General features: G+C 40.8%; 1 protein-coding gene across 1 annotated transcript in view; it reads right to left on the bottom strand.

Annotated features, from left to right (window-relative positions):
* Positions 1-26951, bottom strand: part of CSMD1 (CUB and Sushi multiple domains 1) — a 2040038-nt gene that overhangs the window by 377243 nt on the left and 1635844 nt on the right. The window contains exons 22-23 of the mRNA XM_032158987.2: positions 24205-24374; positions 18784-18940 (exon numbers count right to left, since the gene is read on the bottom strand). Of these exons, the coding sequence (XP_032014878.1) occupies positions 18784-18940; positions 24205-24374 (327 nt within the window). The remainder of the gene's footprint in view (positions 1-18783; positions 18941-24204; positions 24375-26951) is intronic.

The raw sequence follows: 26951 nt of genomic DNA, 5'->3' as shown, positions 1-26951 counted from the left end.
TGCAATGGGCAACTTCTAACTTCGTGGGCATCTATAATCTGTGGTTCACATCACAGCAAGATTGAAAACCTAATGCAAATGACAAGGGACCTCAACATTCTTGTACCCCTAAATAAAATCTTAACTCTCTTTATTTTTACCTTCAATAATCTACCCGTCCCCATTTTCCCAAGTCACTAATAGTCACCAAAGCCAGAAACGTTGGTCCATTCTCAACCCCTCTCTCTCTCTCACACTCCACACCCATGATCTTACCCCATTTTTAGAAGGAGTTAAAAGGGAAACTTGCCTAAAATCATCGTAAGAGAACTTTAAACACTCTTCAACAGTTACAATACTCTGATTTTTTAAAAAAATGTTATAGCACTTCAGTACTAAGAGTTTTCAAAAACAATGTTGTGTTTATAGAAGAAACACATGACCTGGGATATGACAGATGAAGCAGCAGGTGGGTAGCAGAGCCAAGAGGCCCACACCCAACCCCAGGGACCCAGGAAGGGGCGTCTCCTTCACCCCACCTTTCATCGCTGTTAAAATAGACACACACCCAACCCCAGGGACCCAGTGGGGGCAGTCTCCTTCACCCCACCTTTCGTCACTGTTAAAATAGACACACACCCAACCCCAGGGACCCAGTAGGGGGAGTTTCCTTCACCCCACCTTTTGTCATTGTTAAAATAGACACACAGCCAACCCCAGGGACCCAGGAGGGGGAGTCTCCTTCACCCCACATTCATCACTGTTAAAACAGGCCCACATCCAACCCCAGAGACCCAGGAGGGGGAGTCTCCTTCACCCCACCTTTCATCACTGTTAAAATAGACACACACCCAACCTCAGGGACCCAGGAGGGGGAGTCTCCTTCACCCCACCTTTTGTCATTTTTAAAATATCTGACAGTGAGTGTTCAATCTTGGCATTTACTATTGAATGGTGCTAATTGTATCACTTCAGATCTTTGCAAATTTCAAGCTCAATATTCCCAATTGCCTTGATATGTTTTCACGTTCCTCGGTCTAGTTGCCTGGCACTGGAATTTAATTGACAGGATTATTTTCATATCAGTGTTTTCTGAAATTTTTACTTGGCTTAAAAGAAAAAAAAAGAATTTGTTGTAGAAATACAAATAGGCTTCAAATGTTTTTATGTCAGAATTTGTGGAGCAGAGAAAAATAACAATTTTTAATCTGAACAGATTTTAGAACATTTTTCCTTTTAACGACATCATTAAAAATGACCTACATAGAAAAATCAAAATCAGAAACAGCATGACCTGTGACCCATTACCCCGCGTTTTCTTCCTGACACGGTGTCCGGGTCTCCATGCTGCTTAACTTCCTACAAACGAACCTTGCTAATGCAATGCATCCATGACTGACTAATACAATCACAATCACTTTTTATTATCCCTACAGGAGAATGGGCAAATATTCTGTCATCGCTCCTATCACAACATTTTAGATTTTATGACATTTGATGATATCATCTGTCGGCCTTCATTTGATTTCACACTTAAGTCATAAGCCTTGAGTTCGATCCTCATAATTAGATTATTTATGTCATCCTCCTCTAGGTCCTTTTGTCTTTCTCCAAGTACTAGTGGCCAACAACATATTCCTCAATTAGTCCCACATGATGAAAGTAAATAGCAATGTGATTCCACTACCAGATCATCACAAAATATAAGGAATAATTCATTATGCAAATAAGAAAAAATAATTGGCAAAAGTAAACCTTGCAGGAGATTATCCAAATCAATGCAAAAGCTGCTCCTAGACTGACATGACCTCTGTAGGATTTGAGGGCATGACAGTGGTCACCAGGGTGATCACAGACGCTTATTAGACAGATCTCCCATTACAGCCACAGAATACGTGGCTTCTTCCCACAGAATCCAAGCACGGCATGGTTTCAGTGGGCCGTTCGACAACATCGTACACTGACATTTCAGTCTTCCTGATGACATACATGTTGGTCAGTTAGCAAGGACGATAAAACATCATATTAAATGGCAAGAGACTGGAATATAGGCCCATCTCTACCTCTAATTTGCTTTTGGACATTGAGTACATCAATTAAGCATCATCTTGTGTCACTGTCTTTTCTTAAAATGGTCATCGTGGTACTTTCCACCTTCCTCCCTTTGAGAAATGAATGAAGGTTTATGTCTTGTTTTTACGGCAGCCTCACCTTGAGACAGACAAAGGTATGAGGTGTTTCGGTTTCAGAGCGCTGCAGTGCTACAAAGACACATCCCAAACTTGCCCTCTCCTGAATGTTCTCAAGTTTGACCCCAAGTGCTTTATGTTTTACAATTATTAAACACTTGTTTTGAAGCTTAAAATAGACACATAAAAGTAAAACTTTCTAACGTAAACCAGGAACTGTACGTTTGCGTTCCCACAGATGGGGATGGCTTCCCTGCTTGCAAAATGCCCATTTGTTTCATAAGAAAGTTCCTCCCAGGTGCTCCCAGGCAGCCTGTCTCCCTGTTGTATTGGAACTGCTCAGACTGCCTCATCTATTGCGATATTTCCACCGAAAATCATTCAATTGAAGAATATTTTATAGGCTTTCTTTTCTTATAGAAGAAGAGTAAAAATGCCATTTTCAGGATTCTTACAAGGTGTAAGTTTATAAAAATGTATGGCTATGCCTTGATACCTTGATAGGAAAGGTTTGCGCATGCCTGTAATCTCAGCTCTTAGGGAGGCAGAGGTGGGAGGATGGCATGAGCCCAGGAGCCCAAGACCTGCCTGAACAACAGAGCGAGACCCCATTCTCCACTAAAAGGAAACAAAAAAAGACAAAAAATAACAACAAGCGGAAAGGTTGGCAAGGATTTAATCACAGAAACATGTGCATAGTCATCCTCCTGTCTCATCACTGGCATTAACACTTGCCATCTTTACAATGCCATCTTTTTTTTTTGAGACAGACTCTCGCTCTGTCACCCAGGCTGGAGTGCAGTGGCGCGATCTCAGCTCACTGCCAGCTCTTCCTCCCGGGTTCACACCATTCTCCTGCCTCAGCCTCCCGAGTAGCTGGGATTACAGGAGCCCGCCACCACGCCTGGCTCATTTTTTGTATTTTTTGTAGAGACGGGCTTTCACCATGTTAACCAGGATGGTCTCGATCTCCTGACCTTGTGATCCGCCCACCTTGGCATCCCAAAGTGCTGGGATTACAGGCATGAGCCACCTTGCCCGGCCTACAATACTATCTTTCTTATAGCACAGAAAATTCTGAGCTTACAAGTTAATTTTCCTCTTAACGTACACATCAACTTTCCTTTCTGCACAACCGAATGTCACCATGTTGTACTCAATAAGAATTCATAGGATAATTGTTTCAATAGTGACCTGGGAATAATAAAGTTTGAGGTAGACCACTCATTTTGGGGGAATAGAACTGAAGATATGAGCACGTACAGATTATTTTTAGATAAGAAAGTAAAGTAACTTTGTTAGATGTAAATGCTTAGTTTATTTTTTATAATAAATCAGTTTATCTTTTAAACAAATTGTGAAATAAGTAAATGTTGTGGTTTTTCCTTTAGCTCCAGGTCGTCGTTTCTCTTCACCTGCACATACCGTGCATCCTTCTGTTGGTCTTCCATGGATATTCACTGTGACCCAGATCCTTTAACTGGGTCACCTTGAACTCTGTAAATGACCAGTGCCCTAACTAGCCCTAGCCCAGGATGCATCTCTCTGTATAACTGGGGCATCTCCAGCACTGCCAGCCAATTCAGGTTCCAGTTTCTGGAAACTACTCTGTCCTTCTACAGCAGGTAAAGCCATCCACTTTCTGAGACTCACAATGAGGGCATCCTGCTTCTGGTTTGTTTCTGCTGTTGTGATTCAACGCCAAAATCCAAGCCACTTCCTTTTCCTAAACCTGTTCTTGGATGCGTCTCTAATTAAACTGATGCCTTCCTCTGTGTCTGAGCCTCAGATCTGACAGTCTGCCTGTGTCCTTCGTTCCTGTAAGCACACATTCTGCTTCATAAATGCTTTTTCCCCATTGGTGCTTTTCACTGGAGCTATGCCTGCCTGTCTGCTGATTGAGGCACCTCTGCTTTGTCTATGAATATCATCTGACCCTGAGTGACTTTTACAGTTTATCCACCTATCAGAATTTCTGTGACCTCATATTGGGTACCCACTGCTAAACATCTGCACAGAATACCTTACAAAATTTTGTCTGTTGCTACACCCTCCAAACACTTCAAATATTGTGTTCAGACTGTCATATGATCTTCGGCCTAAAATGTATTCCTGTTTTTCTTGGCCCACAGCAATGATCAGTTTCAATCAAAGTTGCTCCAATGAACATATAGTGGGTTATGTGTCTGAGGGTTCAGAAAATATCCTGTTATCATATCCACGGTCTTATCCTAGTTGACAATAACACACAAAATACGTTGGCAGAGGATGAGGTTCACGTGAAACCAACAAGATAGTCATAAAAAACAAAGAAAAAAATATGTTTTTGTCATCCAATTTATAAACAAAAAATGTGAAATAAATTTTAAATTAAATTGGGGAATTAGTTATATATGATATCTTTTAAATAAAAGGCACTGAACTCTTAGTAATATCCATAAAGAGTCTTAAGGTCATTATATTGTTCCTTCAAAATAAGACAGCAAGTATTTTATTATAACATGCTTGGGCTCAAGTCTATTACATCCCAGAATTCCATTATCATGTACCAAAGAGAGGTGAAGAAAGCATGAGGAAGAACTCAGGGCTGAAAAAATTTACCTAAATATGGAGGCTGCTGTTGGCATGGAATGGAGGTGGAAGATATGTAATTGAAGGAGACAGGAGATGCCAGTTGTTGGCATAGGATGCAGGTGGAAGATATGTAATTGAAGGAGAGAGGAGATGCCAGTTGTTGGCACAGGATGGAGGTGAAGATATATAATTGAAGGAGAGAGGAGATGCCAGTTGTTGGCACAGGATGCAGGTGGAAGATATGTAATTGAAGGAGACAGAAGATGGCAGTTGTTGGCACAGGATGGAGGTGAAGATATGTAATTGAAGGAGACAGGAGATGCCAGTTGTTGGCACAGGATGGAGGTGAAGATATGTAATTGAAGGAGACAGGAGATGCCAGTTGTTGGCAGAGGATGCAGGTGGAAGATATGCAATTGAAGGAGAGAGGGGATGCCATAGCATTGAAGAGGGCATTGAAAAGTGACCTTGTTTTAGGATATTATCAATAACAGAGGAGGCTGAGCTAGGAAAGAGGACATTGAGAGCAAAAGTGAACTCTATAAGAGACATTTCCAGCAAGTAAGGGGAGACTCTTGACAGCCGCACCCCTAAGAGCAGGCTTCATCATGACGCATTTGCAGGGTGACAGAGCCCAGCTCTGCAGGAGATAGAAATGATAAGCAGGAGACAGACAACACCCTGCAAGCAGGTGGAGAGTTCAAGATGGGCTCCGCGTTACAGGGGAGCATATATCATGAACGGGGAAACTGAGGCAGCCACAGCCTACTGTTATCTAGTTAACACCTTTTCCCCATGAGAACGCACAGCAGTTCCCTTCCTAAGGCCTATGCCATCACAGACAGCAGTATTTACCCCTCTTGTGTAACATGAGTTCTCCCCCTTCACAATTTAGAGCTCGGGCTACTACAAAGGTCTGCCTGCCCTCAAAAGTAAAGCCCCATTTCCAGAAAGACTTGCCTAATCCGGGGCCATGTGGGCCTGCAGGACCGGTGCTAGCTCGAGTGTGAGCAGAGGCCACGCCATCACTCTGTGCAGGGTGCTGCATTGTGAGGGAGCCTTTGCTTCCTGCTCTCCTTGTCTGCTAGGGGCTAACTTACTTGCTAGGGGCACAGGGCACAGTGCCTAGGGCCCACACTCTCTTTAGTGGCTTACGGAAATGCTTTAATTTCCTTAAATCAGAAGAAAAAGTAAATTTCTGGGTTAAAGAAACTGTGTTAATATACAGTCATCTGTTGATCTTTATAGCCACACAGTCATGAGATGAAATGTCTGATGTTTTGTGTGGAGGAATGGACGGTACAAAAAGCTCCAGCCCATGGCAGTCACGGTGCGGCCCCATCCCTGGGTGCAGCTCCTCCCAGGCCCAAGCAGGATAGTGGGTAGAGAACCCTGCAGATAGAAATCTCATTCCTCACACTGATAAACTTCTTCAATTACTATAGCATCTTCATTTCATTTTCTTAGAAACAGTGAAGGAACATATGGTTAAAAACTTGCCTATACTCAGAGGAATATAAACTGTTCTACCATAAAGACATACTCATGCGTATGTTCATTGCAGCACTATTGGCAATAGCAAAGACACAGACTCAATCTAAGTGCCCATCAGTGAGAGACTGGATAAGGAAAGTGTGGTACGTATACACCACGGGATACTATGCAGCCATAAAAAGGAATAAGATCATGTCTTTTGTGAGAACATGGATGGAGCTGGAGGGTATTATTGTTAGGAAGCTAAGGCAGAAACAGGAAACCAAATACCATGTGTTCTCACTTCCAAGCAGGAGCTAAATGGTGTGAACTCATGAACACAAAGAAGGGAATGACAGACGCTGGGGCCTATTGGAGGGGGGAGGATGAGAAGAGGGAGAGGATCAGTAAACATAACTAATGGGTACTAGGCTTAGTACCTGGGTGACCAAATAATCTGTACAACAAACCCCCGTGACATGAGTTTACCCAAATAACAAACCTGCACCTGTGCCCCAAACCTGAAACAAAAGTTATAATAATAAATTGAGATTAAAAAGCAAATACTTTATTTTGAATTTTGTTGCTCTACCATGGATATAGGAATGAATTACCAGCAGGTAGGATACTATAGCAAAACTGTTTTTATTTTTTATTTACCTCAAGAAAATACTAAAATATTACTTCTTACCATGTATGAGAGATGACATCTTAAATAAAATATTTCAAATATAAAAGAAAAGCAACAGGGCCGGGCGCAGTGGCTCACGCCTGTAATCCCAGCACTTTGGGAGGCTGAGGCGGGCAGATCATGAGGTCAGGAGATCGAGACCATAGTGAAACCCCATCTCTACTAAAAATACAAAAAATTAGCCAGGTGTGGTGGCAAGTGCCTGTAGTCCCAGCTGCTCAGGAGGCTGAGGCAGGAGAATGGTGTGAACCCAGGAAGCGGAGCTTGCAGTCAGCTGAGATGGCACCACTGCACTCCAGCCTGGCTGATAGAGCAAGACTCCGTCTCAAAAAAAAAAAAAAAAGAAAAGCAACTTCCCTATTTAGATTCTGATTTCAGACTGAGGGAGAAACAACGTTGTTATCTGTGGTAAAGAATCATGTAACCAGAGGCACTGATCAAAATCCCACATAATTTCAGATGTTTGCTAACAGTGGCCATGAGTTGGTGACCATTTTTATCTGATGCTATGAAAACACAGAATGGTCATGATGTATCAGTGGGAAGCTCTTGAGCTTTGGATTATACTAACGGGCTTTGAGTCCTGGTGCTGCCACTCACTAATGATGGGACCTTAACTTATGGAAGCCTCGGTTTCGTGTCTTTAAACTGAAAATAACAAAAGGACCATCTTTAAAGGGCTACTTTGGAGATAAAATGGGACAATGAATGTGAATTTCCTGGCACATGGCCAGCGCTCATTGATATATTATCCAATATTTTTCTTTTACTATGGGCCCCAAAGACACAGCTGGCGGTTTCTCCTGCGTGTGTACCTGGGATGAACTTGGTATTTGAGCTTCAGGGCTTCATGCCAGATCTTTGAAGTTCCCATGTGAATGATATATTGAATAGCAGTTACTCCTATTTCTTTATGTGTAAACTTGATTCATTTCAATGTACAACTTTTCTGGCCTATGTAAGAGTAGAGCATCCTGTCCTCCAGAGAGAAGATCAGTGTTGACAGGTGACAGATGATAGACAGACAGACAGACAGACAGCTAGACAGATAGATAAAAATAGATCATAGATGATCAATCAATAGATGAACAGTTAACTGATAGACACATGATAGATAAGTAGAGCTAGGTGATAGATGATGACAGGTATAATACATAAACATAAATGTTTGTTGAGATATCTATTAGATGCACGGATATTATCCAAAACTACCGCTTGATGGCATGAAAACAATGACTTTTCCTTAAAAGGTCATCTCTAAGATTAAACATTGATGACAATTGTATTCTGTCCTCTTGCTTTGCATGTGAATAAGACCCTCTTGTAAGCTTTCCCTAGCAGAGAAGGGAAGGTGGGGTTGCTGAGGGCTTGCCGGCTCCTCACCCACCTCCAGACATCTCCGAGTCTCTCCAGGTGGGGCCCAAATTAGCTGGGAAGAGGAGAGGAGGGGCCTGGAAGGAGCTGCAGGCAGGCTTATGCTTAGGGAAGATTTGGGCACATAATAAAACTACCTGTGACCATACAGAATGTGACCGCTGAAACCTGTTTTATTTGCAGACAACAGATTCACTACTGTAAGCTGAAATATTTCCTGGAAGTTTAAAAGTACATGTAAGCAACAAATTGTACATTTCCTTTATTAAGTATATACTTTATGTCTTTAAGAGTGTGTGGGAGGGCACGCACGTGCACACACACACACTTTTTTTAAATGAAATTATCTGAGATGGAATGAAAACATTCCTAAACAGGAAACTGTGAGGGGCAGATGTTGCAGGGACCCTGATGACCTCACCTCCTGCTGCTCCCACCCTGGATGTATGAATGATTCTTCTCCTTCCTGGAGTGTGGGCACAGTCTGTGACTTGAACTGACAACTGAACACGCAAGTGTGAGAGCACCTGACGCCACGGAATTGTCTGATCTGTCGACGCTGAGTTTGTCGAGATATGGAGCCTGACTCAATCCAGGGGATTGAGGCTGAGGGAGCCTCATTCAATCCAGGGAAAGCCCTTGAAAGACAGTCTGGCCTCCATGAAGTGAGGGCTCCCCATGGCTTTGGAGAAGCCAGCAAGGACACGCCCTGCACAGAGAGGGCCACAGCCACGTGGCAGGGAAATGCCAGTGGCACCAAGGAGCTGGGAGTCTCAGTCTGACCACTGTGAGGACCTGAGTCCTGCTGACAGCCTGAAGAGGCCCCTGACACTCAGATGAGACCACAGCCCAGCCAATACCTGGTCACCTCCTTGTGAGACCCTGAGAGAAGACCCAGCCAAGCCGTGTCTGGGCTCCTGACCCACGGATGCTGAGAGATCAGAAACGGTGCTGTTTTAGTCCCTGCTTGTATGGTAATTTGTTACAGAGCAATAGAAAACTAATGCACACAACACTGCCTGTTATTTGAAAACGCTTTATAAAATTATCTACAAGTTAACTGTGGGAAAAACAAACACTGCTTATTGGATATTTTCCCAACATTTTTCTCAGCTAAGTTAACAGCTATGTAAGAACAAAATTTTGCCGTAAGCTTTTATTTACAAATGATATATAGATACCGCAATTTACAAACTACACAGATACTGCAATGCCAGGAGTAGATACTAGAGCAGCATAATATGTTTGCCATAATCTTAATCTTTATTGAAATAAGTAACAACCTGTTAGTGTGGATTTACGTGCAGGCTGAATATTTCCTTATTTTTATAACTCTATTCTATACTTTCCCTGGGTTCTTAGCATGGTTGTGAATAATTTTTAAAACTACTCACTGGATGAAAAGATGCTTTGACTCAATTTCCTAAAATATAATACACCATAAAAACCAAGAAGGCAGTGAATGCTATTCTTTGAATACTATAATCTCTTTCACTTTAAAACAGCAATGCTTACACATCACAACAAAGAATGTCTGGGAAATCTGTCAATGTCTTTATTATTGAAGAAATTAGATTGTAGAAAATGTGCATTTGAGGACTTCCCCTCAGCTTGTATAGGATTTCCAAAATCTAGTTGTTAAAAAGAAGTAATCAATGCTGACATGGACCCATCGTGATGCACTTTTCTATCTTACTCATAGCCAGGGAGGTGAAGGCATTGAAATAATCTATATGAGATACATACAGAGTGTCTACTGATGTATTTGGGTAGAGACAGGTGGGAGAGGATGCCAGAGGAAAATGACATCAACCTTTTCAAGGTATCAGTCAATCCTATAAAGAAAGCATTATCTCTCTTGGTCAATGCATGATCTCAGGGACTCCAAATGATGGATTCTGACGTACCCTGCTCTTCACCTTCACGTTTGTTTCCAGTAATTGATTGCATTCAGTACTGTGTACACTTCTTGCTTGCAATATTTTCTCCTTGTTTTCAAGCACCAAAGTGACAATGCTTAGTGCTTCTGTATCAGTCTTGAGAATGTATTCCTGTCCAAAGCCACTCTCTCATTTATAGTAGTATGTTTAATGTTGATGTCATTTTTATTCTCCAAAGCCACTCTCTCATTTATAATAGTATATTTAATGTTGATGTCATTTTTATTCTATCAATGTGTTAATAAAACCAGCATGACAGCTACATAAACCCACAGCTCCATGCTTTAATTTTCGCATCCACAGGCTACGTTGTAATGTGTTCAGAATTAGTTGTCAATATCAAATCACCCACCTTCACCTTTTACTTATTGTGGCAAAAACATAAACATGGAGCTACAATGCAAGAGGCTGCAAATGGATGGGCCATTTTATAGAATGGATGTCATTCTTTTTTATTTCACATTGAATTTGTAGAGGAAGTAGAGTGGGACTTCCTAGGTCTCTCTCTAATGTTCTTTAAACTGAGTATGACCAGGCAGTCTGCAGGTGCACACTGTAAGTGGCAGCACAGCCTGCTGGGGAGCTGCAATGTCTCACCATTGGATGATCCCACTGCATCTGTTGCACGTCTAAGAGCGTCAGCTCCTAGTCCAACGAGCCTTCTCCAAAACACAACTCTTGTAATAACGCTCCCCTGAAAAAAGTGAGTTAATTCTAGGAGATGATACTGTCTCTTAAACATTTCTGATACAGCTCATGGCAGAGTGAGAAGCATAGCTATGACTCGTGAAACCGAGAGGGGCCCAGGACCCTGGAGGTGGCTGCAGTCAATGCTGGTTGGACATTCTACACCATTATGTTTCTCTCTCCCTCCCTCTCATGTCACTTGTTAGGGGCATTGGTGAACCAGCCTCTAATGGTCCCTTTTGCCCATACCCTCTGCTCTGTGTCAGGAATTCACAGTTCCAGCCTCTCAGTCACTTTGATGACCATGCAATGAAGAGCAGAGTGGCAGGATCAATTTCCCCTCCATGACACACAGCCACTGGTACGTGTCCCAGCGACACAAATGGTCTCATGTTTCATATAAGATAAAAGGTTTGGCCAGGCGTGGTGGCTCACACCTGTAATCCCATCACTTTGGGAGGCCAAGGCAAGGCCAAGACCTCATCTGAGGTGAGGATATCGAGACCAGCCTGACCAACATAGAGAAACCCCATCTCTACTAAAAATACAAAATCAGTCGGGTGTGGTGGTCGGTACCTGTAATCCCAGGTACTCAGGAGGCTGAGTCAGGATAAATGCTTGAACCTGAGAGCTGGAAGTGCAGTGAGTTGAGATCGTGCTGTTGCACTCTAGCCTGGGTGACAGAGTGAGACTCTGACTCAAGAAAATAATAACAATAAATAAAGGTTAATGGTAACAATGGCTTCTGTGTATGGAATGTCACTTAAGAGTGGAGCAGACATGGGGCTGGATGTTCTATATGATGTCACTAATTCTCACAACAAATCTGCACAGTGCTTTACTATTATTTGCATTTTGCCAGGTGGAGACTGGGCTTAGAGAGTTGAATTCATGGACTGAAGTTCAAAGAGCAGAAGGTAGAAACCTGATCCAAGGCTTCTCTGTTCTCAAAAGTCTCACCTTCCTACCCAGCCTTTGTAGATTTTTATTTTGGACTAATTTACATGCGGAGGACTATGAGAAATCCCTAAGCCTAGAAAACATTTCTCCCATAGGACTGTGCTCAAGTTAATGTTCAAAGTGCTTTGAGTAACTGAAGTTAGAAAAAAATCCCTTTTCCTCCTGAACCATAGAGCCACGGGCAGGTTTCTACAAACACAGCAGTAGAAAAATCGTAACTGTGGGGTTTTCATCAGTATTAAGTTAGATCATAGCAAGGCCTTCACATGTGAGTTACAATACATGCTAATCAGTCCCTTTGCGACCTGGGATATTATGAGTGTTTCCAAGGCCCCTGAACCATGAGAACTGTCTTCACTTCCCATCACAAATTGTAGGCATTCCTATGTCAAGAGACATGTGTCACCTTGTATAGCCTTTTTCATGACCCCTGTTAGACAAAGTCTCAAGAAAACATACTTAAATTCATACAGCACTTGGATGTTTTCAAAAGCCATTTCATATGTGTTTTCTACATAAGTTAGGAAAGTAAACTATTATTGTTCCTGCTTCACAGATAAAATCAATACTGGGAAAAAGTGTGGCGGTTGGGATTGAACAGAGCAAGGAACTAGAGGAAAGATGCTTTACCCTGGTCTGATTTTGTCTCACTTTACCACAGAGCAAGCGCACACTGAGAGCGTGTCCTTCATCACAGAGCCCTGTGCCCCCAAGCAGACAGAGGACCCAGAGACGGTGTTCCCAGTGTGGGCGAGAGCCCTGCACACCGAACTCCCTGTTTTCAGAACAGATTCAGAGTCCCGCCTCCAGCTGCAGGCATCGCTGGCCCTGGGCTGTGTGGGGGCTTCCAGGACAGGCACAGCTCCTGTCTAATTCATATAGCATCCGGCATTGACCTTAATCTGTAGCATGTCTGAGATGGTCAGATCCTAGTCCAACAAGCCTTCTCCAAAACACAGCTCTCGTAATAGTGCTCTCCTAAAAATGTCAGTTAATTCGAGGAGATTGACCTTATGCCAGTTGCTCTATGAATTAGACAGGAGCTGTGCCTGAGGGTGTGTCCTGTGAATTGTAACTTTCCAAGGAGGCTGGGAGCTGGGGTTGGCCAGGCCTTGCTGCCCCCCTGCCTCCAGAGCGCAGCTGACTAATCCCCTGGAACCCTGGGCATGACAAGAAGATTGAAAAGGGTTCAGTACATGACTCTGCCACAAACCAAAACAACAGACTTGCCCTATCCCCATCTTCCATCTTCTTACTTATCTCAAAGTCTAGAACCTTTCAAAAGCAGAAAAGATTTTTATAAACATACCGAATTGGATGAAATAAATTGCTTTTATTATTCATCAATTTTTAATTGAACATTTTTATATCTATTCAGCACATATTTATGAAGCATCCCTTAGAAGCAAGCCGGGGAGAGTCATTGTTCTGCGTAACTACACCCGTGCCTGACCCTCACCCACAAGGTTTATTCTACAACCAAAATTTAAGCTTGCGTTTATTTTGGTGGCTTCAAAGATCTCTTTGCGGTTGGCAGTCTTGCCTAAACAATGAGATAGGTGTAAAGAATGACAGAGGATGTTCTCGGTAAGTGATGGCCACTCTTTCATCAATGCTATGTCTAATGCTGATGTACAGAGAATGCATATCCACAAAACCAGCGCCTGGACAGAGCGGCCCATGGCCTTAAGCCCAGCCATCTCAAAATGATTCAAAGAAAGACCAGTCTTGTGTCTGCTGAGATCAAGTGCTCCCTAGGAGTTCGGGCACTGATCACACATTCACCTGGAATCAGCCTAGTGGGGAGAGGGAAAGTCAGCCCATAGGGATCTGATTATTTTCTGTGTCATTAAACAAAAGTATTCCTTTGAGTGGCTCCACCACAAACCCAAACCGTAAGTGTTTATGATGTTTCTTCTACCTCTGTTCGAACATCTGCCAACATCCCCTGGCCAGGAATCGCTGGCGCTTTGTGGAAGAGAAGCTCGGGTAGGTTTTCCCTGATGAGCCTCCTCACCACGTCTGCACTGTAGGCACTTCTCCAGCTTCCTACTTTGGCAGCTGCTTTTATTTCCCAAGCAATATCATTTATGAAACTTAATGCCAAGCAGGCATTGTGGGATTGCAATTGCGTCCAAAAATACATGCAAATACAAAACGACCCCCTTAAGGAGTCTGTCATCCCTCTGAGGTGCTAAAACCAGCCACAAGACACAACATATTTGATGTATGAGTTCAGTTGTTGAACCACACGTGTATGCCTGTCTCATCTCTATGTCCAAGTCACCCAGGCATCCACGCCTCTATGCCCGGAGAGTGGCTTAGCCATGTGTGGGTGCTGGGCATTTCTTGACAAGTTTAGTTAGTGTCCACGGAACAGAAACTAGCAAGTGAATGAGGGCAGTAGACCATGACCAAGTACATAAATAAAATAATGGAAATTGTATAACTCAAAACACAGCTAAGTACAAGAAAGGAATAGACAGAGAATTCAGAATAGTGATGATGGGACCAATTCAGGATCCCCCCAAAATGAAAATTTACCAGGGGTGAGAAATTGGGTTGTGGGGGAGGATGAAGAGAAGGAATTGTGAATGTCCCTATTTCCCTGTCTCCAAATTAAACACTGTTGTTGCAAAGTGTCTGGGCTCAGAGGCAGGGCCTCTCCCATGATACCAGCCATGCAGCTGATTCATTTTCAGGGCTGGCCAGTGCACTTCTGCAGGGTGCATCCTGAGGACCGTAACTTTCCAGAGAAAGGGCTTTTTCTTTTTAAAATAATTGGTACAACGTTGCCATATGGAATTGTGGCACCTCTATCTCACAGATCCAATTGTTCATCTCCAGCCTTTCAATGTTTCTTTGGAATGTCTTTTATACCCATCTGTAATTCCTCATCCATTTTCACAGGCCCTTCACTTCAAGCCTCTGTTTGGAGAACATTTTAAAGATGTCTCTGACTATGGGTCCTCTTCTCTATCAAAAAAGTGAGACTTTTAAGAGCCAAGGGTGGGGGGTTGCCTTAGGAAAGCTAGCCAGCTGTCTTTCAAAAGCATTCCCTGGGTGATTTTGTAGGCTCAGATATCTGGTTCCATTGGTGTACCCAAAATAGATTTGTATCATCAGAGGGCCGATGGGACTTTAACATCAGAATGCCAGTTCCGTAATTTGAAATAATTGACGAAGCTGGTCCATGTACCGGAAACCCTATATGGATATCAATAAATCACCCTCAGAGGGCTACTCTGATATCTAATGCTTCCGTTAATTCAGGTGAAACTCTTACTTCTTCTTGCCTGAGACATCTCTGTGGACCGTCAGTGTCACCAGGGAATACAATTTGAATGACAATGATCCATTCTAAGCTTCTTATGTCAGAGATCACACATCTGTGTAAGGTGCGAAGAAGTACAAACAAGTGGACACTCATTGTCCCCGATTTCACAGAGCTATGGGTTATGGCTCCATTTGACATCATTATACAACAGAAGCATATTATGTGGTAAGAACACAGACAAATCTGTAATAAAAGGCAGTGTTTTATAATGACGGTACACTTTTAAAATTTTATTTTGATCTGACTTGCTATTCAGAAAACAGTAGTTGCTTAATAAATGCCTATTCACCAACATATTTATTCCAATTTGGCCCAAAGATACTCTGACTTTTCTTCCCTGCCAATTCCTTTGCATGTATCAATATCGGTCAATATACTTGATGCCAGCCAAAGCAGGATCACCTAAAATCATTGAAAATAAGTTCGTCAACAATTCTGGTATTCACTTAGAAGGCCTGGATTTGGGTTGCAATTACACCACTCCCTGTGTGCAGCAAATGACTGAAAGATTTGAAGACTCGGTTTTTAATTCATGAAGAAGAGTAGAAGGAGCTATTTCCCAAGACCTGGAATTACTGGGATTGTGAAGTTGAAAGATACCTAAGTGTATGCTTTTGTAAATATTAAGGGATACAGAAATATTGTTTGAATCCATTTCTAAAAATGTTAGGGGTTTTTATTAAGCTGTATATTTTACTCTGTGTTGACATTTTCTAATCTACTCATGTATATGCATTAATTATGGATCTGAAACATTTAAATACTAATGTTTCCTTAAGTAATGCAATTAACTAGCAAGAGGCAATTACAAAAGTCTTTTGAAAATAGTTGAAAGTGACTTTACACAGTCTTAAGCATTAATAAGTTGCGTAAAATATTTTATATAACCAGTCATCATTTCTGAGACATCTTCTTGGGATAAATATTCGATTCAGGTATTTGATCACCTTGGGGAGCTGGGGATTTCTTAAGCTTAATTACTTATATTTAAACCTAACAACTTAATGTGAGGTTAATACTCTTTTGATTATATAGCCATCAGCACCACCAAATTTCTATTACAAATATATTTTCCCATCAGACAGTATGTTCCAGCTCTAAGACAATCTTGCAAAGGAGACCTGAGGACTGTCTGAGTTTTGTAGGTGGAACCAAAAAGGTGAAACACGGAGAGCAAGAAAATTACTCCTGTCAAATTGAGTATAATAAGATCTAAGTGCCAATCCCCTCCAATATTTCTTTCTCCTATTTATAGAACATTTGTGCTACTATGTAATCAAAATTGTCCATAGAATTGGAAAGTGCCCATAAACAGATGGATAGATTCAAGCTTTTACAAAGTTACTCAGTGAAGTGGGAGTGACTGCAAACCATCCTAAAGTGATGCCGGATGCCTGGAAGCAATAGAGTCACAGTATCCATGTGGGGTCCAGGCAGGGCTGAGCGTCACCCACTGATGCAAGCCTTCTGGGTGAGGGAGGGTGGACATAATCATGGAACAAGCTGACCACCTCTAGTTTCCATCTAGTCACATAGCTCTGGAGCACATGGACCCTCCTAACTGCTACCTGGACAACAAAAGAGGCTTCAGAGTTATGGAAACAGCTCAGTATCCCTATATTGATGCCAAGCCCCTGAAATTCCAGTATGCATAAGTCTTCTTCTGGATACTTTTTCCATCACCATGAGAAAATGAGACCAAGTGTTTATAAATGAGAAATCATTCCAACTGGAAATAGTTGGAGGAACAGGGGAAGCAGTTACTAGGGTTGGAAACGTAATGAGAAATACAATACAAGCTGAGCACAGCAGAATGTGTTTTCTGTGAAGCAGCCACAGGAAGGGAAAAAGTGAGCTTAGTAAGATCCCAACTTGCAGCAGTGTTGAGGGTGAGGTCCCAGGAGAGAGGGAGGATCCCAGGCCAACGTTTTCTGCTCTTTGCCCAGGGAGCCATAGCAGGGGCAGGATTTGTAAGAAAAAGCAACGAAAATGTGTTCAGGTTCAGCGGCAAGAGAGTTGGAAGAACAACGTAGGTGTGCACGGAACTTCCCCGTAATTAGACAAAGTTTAATTTACCCACAGGCTTTTCAAACAGTTTTTCTTCTCAAGTATCTGTGTTCCTCTAAGACTAGTGTAGGGGCAAGGAAGTGGGGATGAAGGCATCCAAGTAAGAAAACAAAATACATGGAACATCTCGACAGGGACGAGAAGTGGAGAAAACAATCACAAGAGCGTTCGTTCCATCTGCAAGCAAAACGGTTTCACGAGAGCTCTCTGAGACTTTTCTGAGAGCGAAATCCCGCAAAGTAAAATTCCAGGAAAAATTTTATAATTATAGGTTGATCTTGTAACATCAATTGTTCTGAGTTTATTGTGCATAAATATTAATTTATAGGCTTTCTATTTACTCAATCTTTTCAATGGGATTATCACAAAAGTGAAAAACTCGTTTCCTCATGATTTCAGCCACGCTTATTCTATTTTTTTGCCCAAAGTCTTATAATTCTTCACCTGTGGTTTTTCCTCCTAAGGGGGATTTGAGGTGATTAATCTTCCTCTTAGGCACCTGGATTAGCGCTGGATCTGTGGGGTGAATATTATCTTTTCCAGGCCCTTTTTTGCCCATCCATCAAATAAAAGCATCCATCACTAACACACTTTATGCTCAAAAACCCAAACTTTCAAATTTCTAATGTCATGATGTTCAGTATCATATAGTTTTTACATTTATCAGATGAGTGAAGGATTTGACAATTTTATATACTTTAAACATTTTAGTTAATTAGTTAATTTTAATTACCCACACCAAATAGCTTTTTCTTTTACTTCAGAACTAAAAATGCTGAAAATGGCAGTTATCATTTTGCAAATTTCTACTTTTGAAACACAGCATCTCTTTTATTTCCCTGTTCTTCTGGCTTCTTCATTTACATCTTTAAAAACATATTCCACATTGATTTGTTCATACAAATGATGGGAAGCACCGAAAACTGGGAGCTACAGGTTCAATCCTGGCTCCACCAACTCTTAAAACTGTTATCTTCGGCAAGTATTCAAAGTATGCCTCTTAGTTCTCGCATCTTGAAAATTAGTGTTGAAAAGAAAATAGTTTACTACATATTATGTAGTTGTTATGTGTGTGTGTGCTTATACATATATATGATTAAATGTATAAATATGTGTGTGTGTGTGTGTGTCATTCAAACTCTATTACCTCCGGTTATACCAAACATTTCTTCTAAAGCCTTCATATATAAGCACATGAATTTTTATCAATGTATACTATACTCCAATCAATATATTTAAGCCCATCAGATCTAAAATGTTTTAAAATGTTTCCTTTTCAGGTCCAACTATTTTGTTATTAAAATTAATATTTCCAATTAGATAAATTTCAGGCAACTGCTAGTAATGTGTCTGAATATACAAACCGGTCAACAGAGTACAGAAATAAACCGCAATCCAAAACACAGTAGGCAGCCAGAAAAAAAATCAATATTTAAAACTTAATATAAGCCAAGTATCAGATGTATCCTGACAAAATAAAAAAAGAATGTGATGAAGCCGTATGTCACTTACTGGTATAGGTGAGTTGAAATCCTGGGTCGGTGTCAGATCCGTTGCTGTTGAACTCTAGCCACAGGTGATTGGACGTGCTGTTTAGGATCAGCCCCAGAAGTTCATTTTTAGTGAAGGTGCCCAGTGGACGTGAGGAACTGTCTTTTCCATCATATACCTGAGGAAAATTCACAGCATGAGTCCCTCTATGCCTTAATTGGATCCTTATGTTAGCAACTTTAATAAGAAATCCAAATCTTCAAAGATGCAGTTTTATACGTTAATGAAAAAGGCATATAGTGTATAGAAAGATAAATGAAGGACTTACTGCTAAATGATATTTGTTCTTTAAGTTTTATCTTTACCATTAACACTGGAGGCAAAAGATTCCATCCTTGTTCAGATCGTTTTGTACTCATTACTGTAAGAGCCCTTTCTGTGTTTATTTAAAATTAAGTAAAATTTGTTTACATTCCAGGTTTCATTATCTACCTTTTTATTCCTTTTCTCATAGTTCAGTTATAAAAGTGGGAAGGATTTATTTTAGTCTTGAGTATCTCCTCTGAACTCTCGACTAAGTCAAAGAACATACCCTTCCCTTCTATTCCCTTCTGTCTGAATGCACTAAAGGACAACACAGTGTGCTGGGATCTTGTCGCATTCTGTAGTCTGCAAGCCTGAGGTCGCTTTCATCTTGAATTTGTAATAACAGAAGTATCTCCATGAGTTCTCATTGTTCAATTCCCACCTATGAGTGAGAACATGAGGTATTTGGTTTTTTGTCCTTGCGATAGTTTACTGAGAATGATGTTTTCCAGTTTCATCCATGTCCCTACAAAGGACATGAACTCATCATTTTTTATGGCTGCATAGGATTCCATGGTGTATATGTGCCACATTTCCTTAATCCAGTCTATCGTTGTTGGACATTTAGGTTGGTTCCAACTCTTTCTTATTGTGAATAGTGCCGCAATGAACATACGTGTGCATGTGTCTTTATAGCAGCATGATTTATAATCCTTTGGGTATATACCCAGTAATGGGATGTCTGGGTCAAATGGTATTTCTAGTTCTAGATCCCTGAGGAATCGCCACACTGACTTCCACAATGGTTGAACTAGTTTACAGTCCCACCAACAGTGTAAAAGTGTTCCTATTTCTCCACATCCTCTCCAGCACCTGTTGTTTCCTGATTTTTTAATGATGGCCATTCTAAAGGGGAACATCACACTCCGGGGACTGTTGTGGGGTGGGGGGAGGGGGGAGGGACAGCATTAGGAGATATACCTAATGCTAAATGACGAGTTAATGGGTGCAGCAAACCAACGTGGCACATGGATACATATGTAAGAAACCTGCACATTGTGCACATGTACCCTAAAACCTAAATAATAAAAAACAAACAAACAAACAAATAAAAAATAACAGAAGTATCTCATCATGCAATAGTAACACAGAAGACGTGTGATGTTGCTTAAAATGCTCTGTATGCGGCATTATCTTCTCAAGTAGCTGTAAAACGAGAGTAGATGTAATAAGTATGTGGAAGATAAAGAAGACATGGCTTGGTTTTGACCAGCCAGGAGAGGGAAGGCTCAGTCATGGGTTCCCAACTTTTGGGGAGACAGGTCACACGGTGGGGAGAAGTGGGTCGGTGTCACCGTCATATTCTGAATGAGGATCAGGTAAAAGTGTTTTAGGACCCACGCACTTTCTGCCAATGCCATGAGGCTCAGGTAACTGAAACAGCACTGATTTTCTAGTAGGACAAATACCTAATGCATGCGGGGCTTACAAACTAGACGATGGGTTGACAGGTGCAGCAAATCACCATGGCACATGTTTACCTATGTAACAAGCCTGCACTTTCTGCACATGTATCCCAGAGCTTAAAATAAAATAAAATAAAATAAAATTAAATTAAAAAGTCAATGTAGCAGTCCTCACTCCCAATAACAAGAGAGCACTAGATGGGCACGGCTAATCCACCTGCCTCCCTCACTAGGAGGGGGCCGTAAAAATAAACATTTATTCCATTATATTGGAAAATGTTCAGTTTGTCTTAATAGAAAAATGGTGCCCTAACTAAGTAAAATTAAACAGAGACTTAGTAGGCTCTTCCAGTGTGTTTGTTTATTTTCCCCACTTCTTTCCTCTTTGTACAGATTAATTTTCCTTTCATTGTCTTTCAATCAATATATAAACCCAGGGATGTACACAGATATACACACTCAGAAAAGGAGAAAATACATTTAGAAAAGATAATTTTGTGGGTAGTTATTTCATTACAATTAAATATGGACACGCTAGTGGGGTAGAATCAGATACCCTCTAATCTCCTTACTAAAAGACTATTGTCCCAAGTCATTGTGTAAAAACCATTATTTGGTTTATTCCATGTTTTTATCAGATGAGCTGGGGTCTGACATCCAGAGACTAAATGGTTTTAAGTCCAGAGGAATCTGGGTCAAAGAGAAAATGTGCAGGTCTCCCTAGGAAGGCCTTGGGCTACCCGTATACCATGGAATTGTCTGTAATTCACAGAAATCCATAAAGATGGGGAAACATGAAAGAACTCGACACTCAGCGAAGCCCCTGCTGCGTCCTGACACACTGTGAGCTCATCCACTCTCCTGAATCTTGGCTTCCTCATGTCCTCATGAGGACTTGACCAAGCGCACCGTGGATCCCTGAGAGATTGCACCTTGCTCCCAGTGGCTTCGTGGTTAGAACCACTAAAAAGGAACAGCTCAAAAGCCGAATCGTAAGATTCTTCAGAACAGCAATTCTGCCTTCTTTATCCACGTCATCAGCAATTAGCACTGGGTCCAACTACCGATACCCCAGAGAATGGGTATGTCACAGATTAACATGGAACATTCCCCTGTCAGTTCTCTAAAATTAAAATCTGGGTTCAGGTTTCACACTGATCACAAATAAAAACCTAGATAAGAGTGGAAGTCAGAAGACTTGATTTCTGATTCCAACTGGATGAGGAACGGGCTACACCTGTTCTGTACAACATTTCCTAGTCATATTTTTTTCACCTATAAGTAGCTAGATTCAAAGGGTTCTTTTCAGTTATTAGAGAAAGCCTTTGGGATTCATATATTTAATATGAGCCTGTAAGTATTTGCACTACAAACCGTCCTCAGAGTTTGGCATTTAATCAATGCCTTACACTCCAAGGGACGTTGCTGGTTTAGGAGATGATCACAGATTAGAAAACATCATACAGAATGCTATCGTGACAGTATTGAAAGCTCTGGGGAGATCTTTCCCAGTTTTACAGAAACTACACCCTGCAGATTTATTTCCAAAATTAGTTTCCTTTTCCATTCTATATTCCTTTCACAACATGTTTCTGAGAGCTCGATACCTCTTACACGATTTTTCCACATGAAACCAGAAAACATCATGTTTATTTATGTGTGCAGGGGGTGCGTGTATATACAATTTTAATCCTTATTATTACATCACAGTATGTGCAAAGGATCAATGTGAACAGCATTAGGTTGAAAATTAAGAATTTTACCGTAAACATTTTTAGCAGAGATATTTATCAGCATATTTACCAAAATATATGCCTGCAAAATGTGTAGGCATTTTATATGATTGACAGCTTCTCTGTAATTAAATGTGAGAAGCACTTTTTTTAAAAAAACTTTTTGTTATAATCAACTTTAGACGGCATGCAATCACAAATGAACATAATTTCCTTCCTTCCATTCCAATAATATTTATCCTTGTATATTTTAGGCAGTATCTCTAATCACTCACCTGCACTAAAGTATAGTTAAGAGTTATTTAAAACTTTGCCTTAAAGGCTTACGGACTTCTAAATTTGAGGTTATTAAAAAATTCAGAAAATGCCTACTTGCAATGTAACTATTTTGCTTTTCAGATTAGCAAGAATGTGCTAGTTTCCTGCCTAAAAACCACTTCTTAATTACAGTCCCGCATACTGCCAGCGTGAGCTTTCAAAAGACTATTAAAATGAAAGAACAACTAGAATAAAACCACTCTACTAAATTATGACATTGAAATACAGTCAAACGTGGCCTTAGGAGGATGGAAGGCCCTTTAGTCTGTAAGCTTCTCCTGACCTGTGCACATAACTTCTAATGAGGTCAAGTGGAGCCCGACGGGGGCTCCACTGCAGCCGTTCTGTAAAGGGAGGAAAAACAGTGTTTTCCCGTTTAGCTGGCTTTCTGCACATTCTCTTATAAGTCTCATAGTTCAAAGTGAGTTGACAGTACTGAATTTAAAATGCATCATTATGTGCATCTAGGTAGATGTAAATTAATTGAAAAACCATAGAATTTTAAAAAGGGAATAAAAAGAGCCACATATTCCTTTCTTGCCAGAAACCAGGGTTCTGTCCAACTGAATTGCTCATCTCGCTGAAATAAGCAGGTGATCGGATGGATGATTTATAGCAGAGGAGTCCAATTTTTGGCTTCCCTGCGCCATGTTGAAAGAATTGTCTTGGGGCACACATAAAATGCACTAACACTAACGATAGCTGATGAGCTTAAAAAAATCACAAAAACCTCTCATAATGTTTTAAATACATTTACGAATTTGTGTTGGGCCCCAGTCAAAGCTGTGCTGGGCCGCATGTGGCCTGTGGGCCGCGGGTTGGACAAGACAGTGTTATAGCATTAGCTGTTGTTGCTTAACGCTTTTCCTTTTCAGTGCCTTGAGGCCACGTTGCCCATTCTCCAGCCCCTAGACCATGGAAGGTTCGCAATTTATTGAAATACTTACAGGAGAGGTGAAAATTATATCAGAAGTCTTAGCAGTTAAGGGGCATTTCTAGTTGGAGCTGGGATTTTGTCAATCAAGGCAGGACCTGGGTACCCCTGCAATCAATATTGAGATTCTGTCTTCTCCTGGCTTGGCTTCGCCTCATCAGCCCCGTCTGTGATCTGACCACCGCGGCTGCATTTACCTCCATTATCACTTCAGAACCTTTCCAGCTTTCCACAGTATGACCACATTTAAAAATCAAGATTAACTAGAAAAAGGGTTGGTGTGGGGACCCTGCAAGTTTTAATAATTACAACTATGTGCTAGATACAATGCTAGAAACATCCACTTATATTATTGTATTAAATCCTCAAGACAGTCCAAAAAGGTAGGTACAATGGCATTTTGTTACACATAAGGAAGCTGAAGATCAAAAGCGTTAAATAACTTTCCCATGGTGCTGGACTAATAAATGTTACATCTAGGTTTATCCACAAAGTTATGTCAAAGTCCACATACATTGTCCTAAGCGAAGTGACATTACACCTTCTCAAACTCATTGTGTAAATAAATATAAATAATCATATATAAAAAGATATATTAATATGTGCATATACCTATATGTAGAAAAAAGACAATATGTTTTTTGAGAAGAAAAGTTGAAGTCATCATGTTGAAGATTCTTTTTACCTTTAGAGTATCTCCTTCAAACAGCTGGAAGCTTCGTGCTCTAAGGTGGATCCCCTTGCCGGCTTCTGTTTCTATTTTGTAGATACACTCATGGTTATTGTCATAATTGGATGGAAAATTTGGAGACAGTAATGTTCCTTCATTTCCTTTGACACTGGCTCCACATTCAGCTAAAATAAATAGGACATTAGAGAAAGAGGATTCAAAAGTGGAATTACTGTTTTTAACAGATTAAAAACTTTAAAATCACGATAGCCTCCTCTTCTATCAATGTATGTCTGTTAATAATATATTATTTTAAAATAGATCAGCAATTTTTTTTATTGTTTTACCAACTGGACAAAAAAAGATATCCCAGCTAGCTCATTTTCAAAACTGTCTTATTAACAGAATGACCTCTGACTATGTGGAAGCAGCATGCTATCATACAGAGAGTTCTAGAATAAAACAGAGGTGCTCCAGCACCACGGCTCACTGGCTGTGTCGTCAGCTTGTCACAGCACCTCTCCCACCCGCCTCATTCCTGCCTCATGAAATGTCACCACCAGTTCCCACGCTCCCATTCTACCATTGTTTCTCTACATTTTCCTTCATTGATACCTTACGGCATCAACTGGGATGCATTCAAAGGGGAATCTAATGACAGACCAAACCACTGGGTTATCTTCAGGATGTCACAGCCCTCAATGCCTTAGCATTATGTCTTAGGATGGAAGAACATTCAATGGCAGTAAATATCTGCTTCTCCCTCTTTCTCAATGAAGGAGGAGGATAATTGACTTCTAGATCTAAATTTGTATTAAACAAAATTCCTCTTAACGAGGTCAAAGTGAAAATAAATACAACTCTCTACTTTCTGTCAACCTGGAGAAAGTCACTTAACCTTTCAGCACCTGTTTCACTATGAAAGTGAACAGTTTAGGTCAAGAATACTTTCAGCTCCAAAATGCTAAGTCCAATACGATCACAGAAAAATAAAGTGGCTACATACACGGGTGCACACACACACAGAGGTTTGTGTGGGCCAAGAGAGCTCCACAGGAGTCTGCACCGACAATTTTACAGACTAGACTATGTGCCCAGCGCACTGATGGAAACATCTCACAGAATGGCTATTGGTTTGAAGGATAATTATCAGGTTGGAAACCGAGCATCAGTTAGATGCGAGCTATGTACTGAGAGTGGGAGAGAAGGAGGCACAGTGTTCCTTTTCCAGTGGGTTGCTCAAGGTATTGCAGAATTTTGCAGATGACTTCTGCATGCCCACTGCCACGATGCGGATTCTCGCACACCCTCCTTCCCTCTTTGACAATGAACACAATCAGCTACATCACTGGCCATGATATCCTAATCCACTTGCCAGCAGGAAGTCGCTAGAGATCCATGATTGCCCCCCAACGATTTGTGCACACTGAATCTCAGAATGCTTCCATGTGCAAGGGTGTGGGGAGAAAGTCAGAGAGGAAAACGCTTGACAACCTGGATTCACTTCTCCCTCATCCTCCTTAAATAAAGACAGAAAGGCAGGCTTTGGATGTGGGTCTCGGGGTGCAAGTGTTGAGGGAGAAGTGCAGGCAACTGGTGACTCAAAGATGCCATTGGGAATTTGTAATCATTTTAAGAAATTACAGTAAGATAATTATATAATTATAATGATGTATTTGTAGGACTATAATACTTTAAAAATCATTTTAAGAGAAATATATATGTATATATACTCATATATAAAAATATATAATATATAAATATATATTTTATATTATAATTATATAAATTTATAATATAATTGTAAATATAATATTAACTATATAATATACATTAAAATATATATTATAAATATATTTATATCTAGATATAAATATATATAATTATAAATATATTTATATCTAGATAATATATAAATATATTTATATCATAAACTCTATTTTATGATATAAATATATAAATATATAAATATATGGAAGGAAAACAAGTGATGTGTTTCTCATGCTCCACACTTAGGCATCCCTACTCCAGCGCACACCCTGCTGGTGTTTGAACAGTGCTCCTTCTCTGTTAGCGATTTGATGATGTGCAGACACTGTAATGCTGAAGAAAAATGGCTTTACATGCAGGGCGCAGTGGTGCACGTCTGTAATCCCAGCACTTTGGGACGCTGAGGGGGGCGGATCACGAGGTCAAGAGATCGAGACCATCCTGGCCAACGCGGTGAAACCCCGTCTCTACTAAAAATACAAAAATTAGCTGGGTGTGGTGGCAAGCACCTGTACTACTCGGGTAGATGTACTACCGAGTACATCTACTCGGGAGGCTGAGGCAGAAGAATTGTTTGAACCTGAGAGGCGGAGATTGCAGTGAGCTGAGATCTCACCACTGCCCTCCTGGAGACAGGGTGAGACCCCATCTCAAAAAAAAAAAAAGAAAAAAGAAAAATGGCTTTACAGTTTAAACTCAACAACAAGCTATGCAGATAGTAAGCTCTTTGGAAAAGGTAATAATTTATGGATATTGAATATCTTTGTTGGATGTTCTCGTATTTTTTCCTTCCTGAAGAAAGTGTTTTTTACACAAAAGCCAAAATAAATGAAAATAAAGTTTAAAAAAGCCAAGCTGTATGTCCTCCCTTGGCTGCTCCATGGAGAGAAGAGTTGGGGTTTCCAGCTATAAAAGCTGCTGTCCTTAAAGGGAATAAAAGAAGAAAGTTATTCTAACCACCAGAGAATGAAACCTAGTCACAAATATTAGGG

This window comes from Hylobates moloch, unplaced genomic scaffold (assembly GCF_009828535.3).
Source record: "Hylobates moloch isolate HMO894 unplaced genomic scaffold, HMol_V3 SCAFFOLD_8, whole genome shotgun sequence".
Taxonomy (NCBI): Eukaryota; Metazoa; Chordata; class Mammalia; order Primates; family Hylobatidae; genus Hylobates; species Hylobates moloch.
The sequence above is the reverse complement of the archived record's forward strand: the minus strand, read 5'-3'. Positions and strand labels throughout refer to the sequence as shown.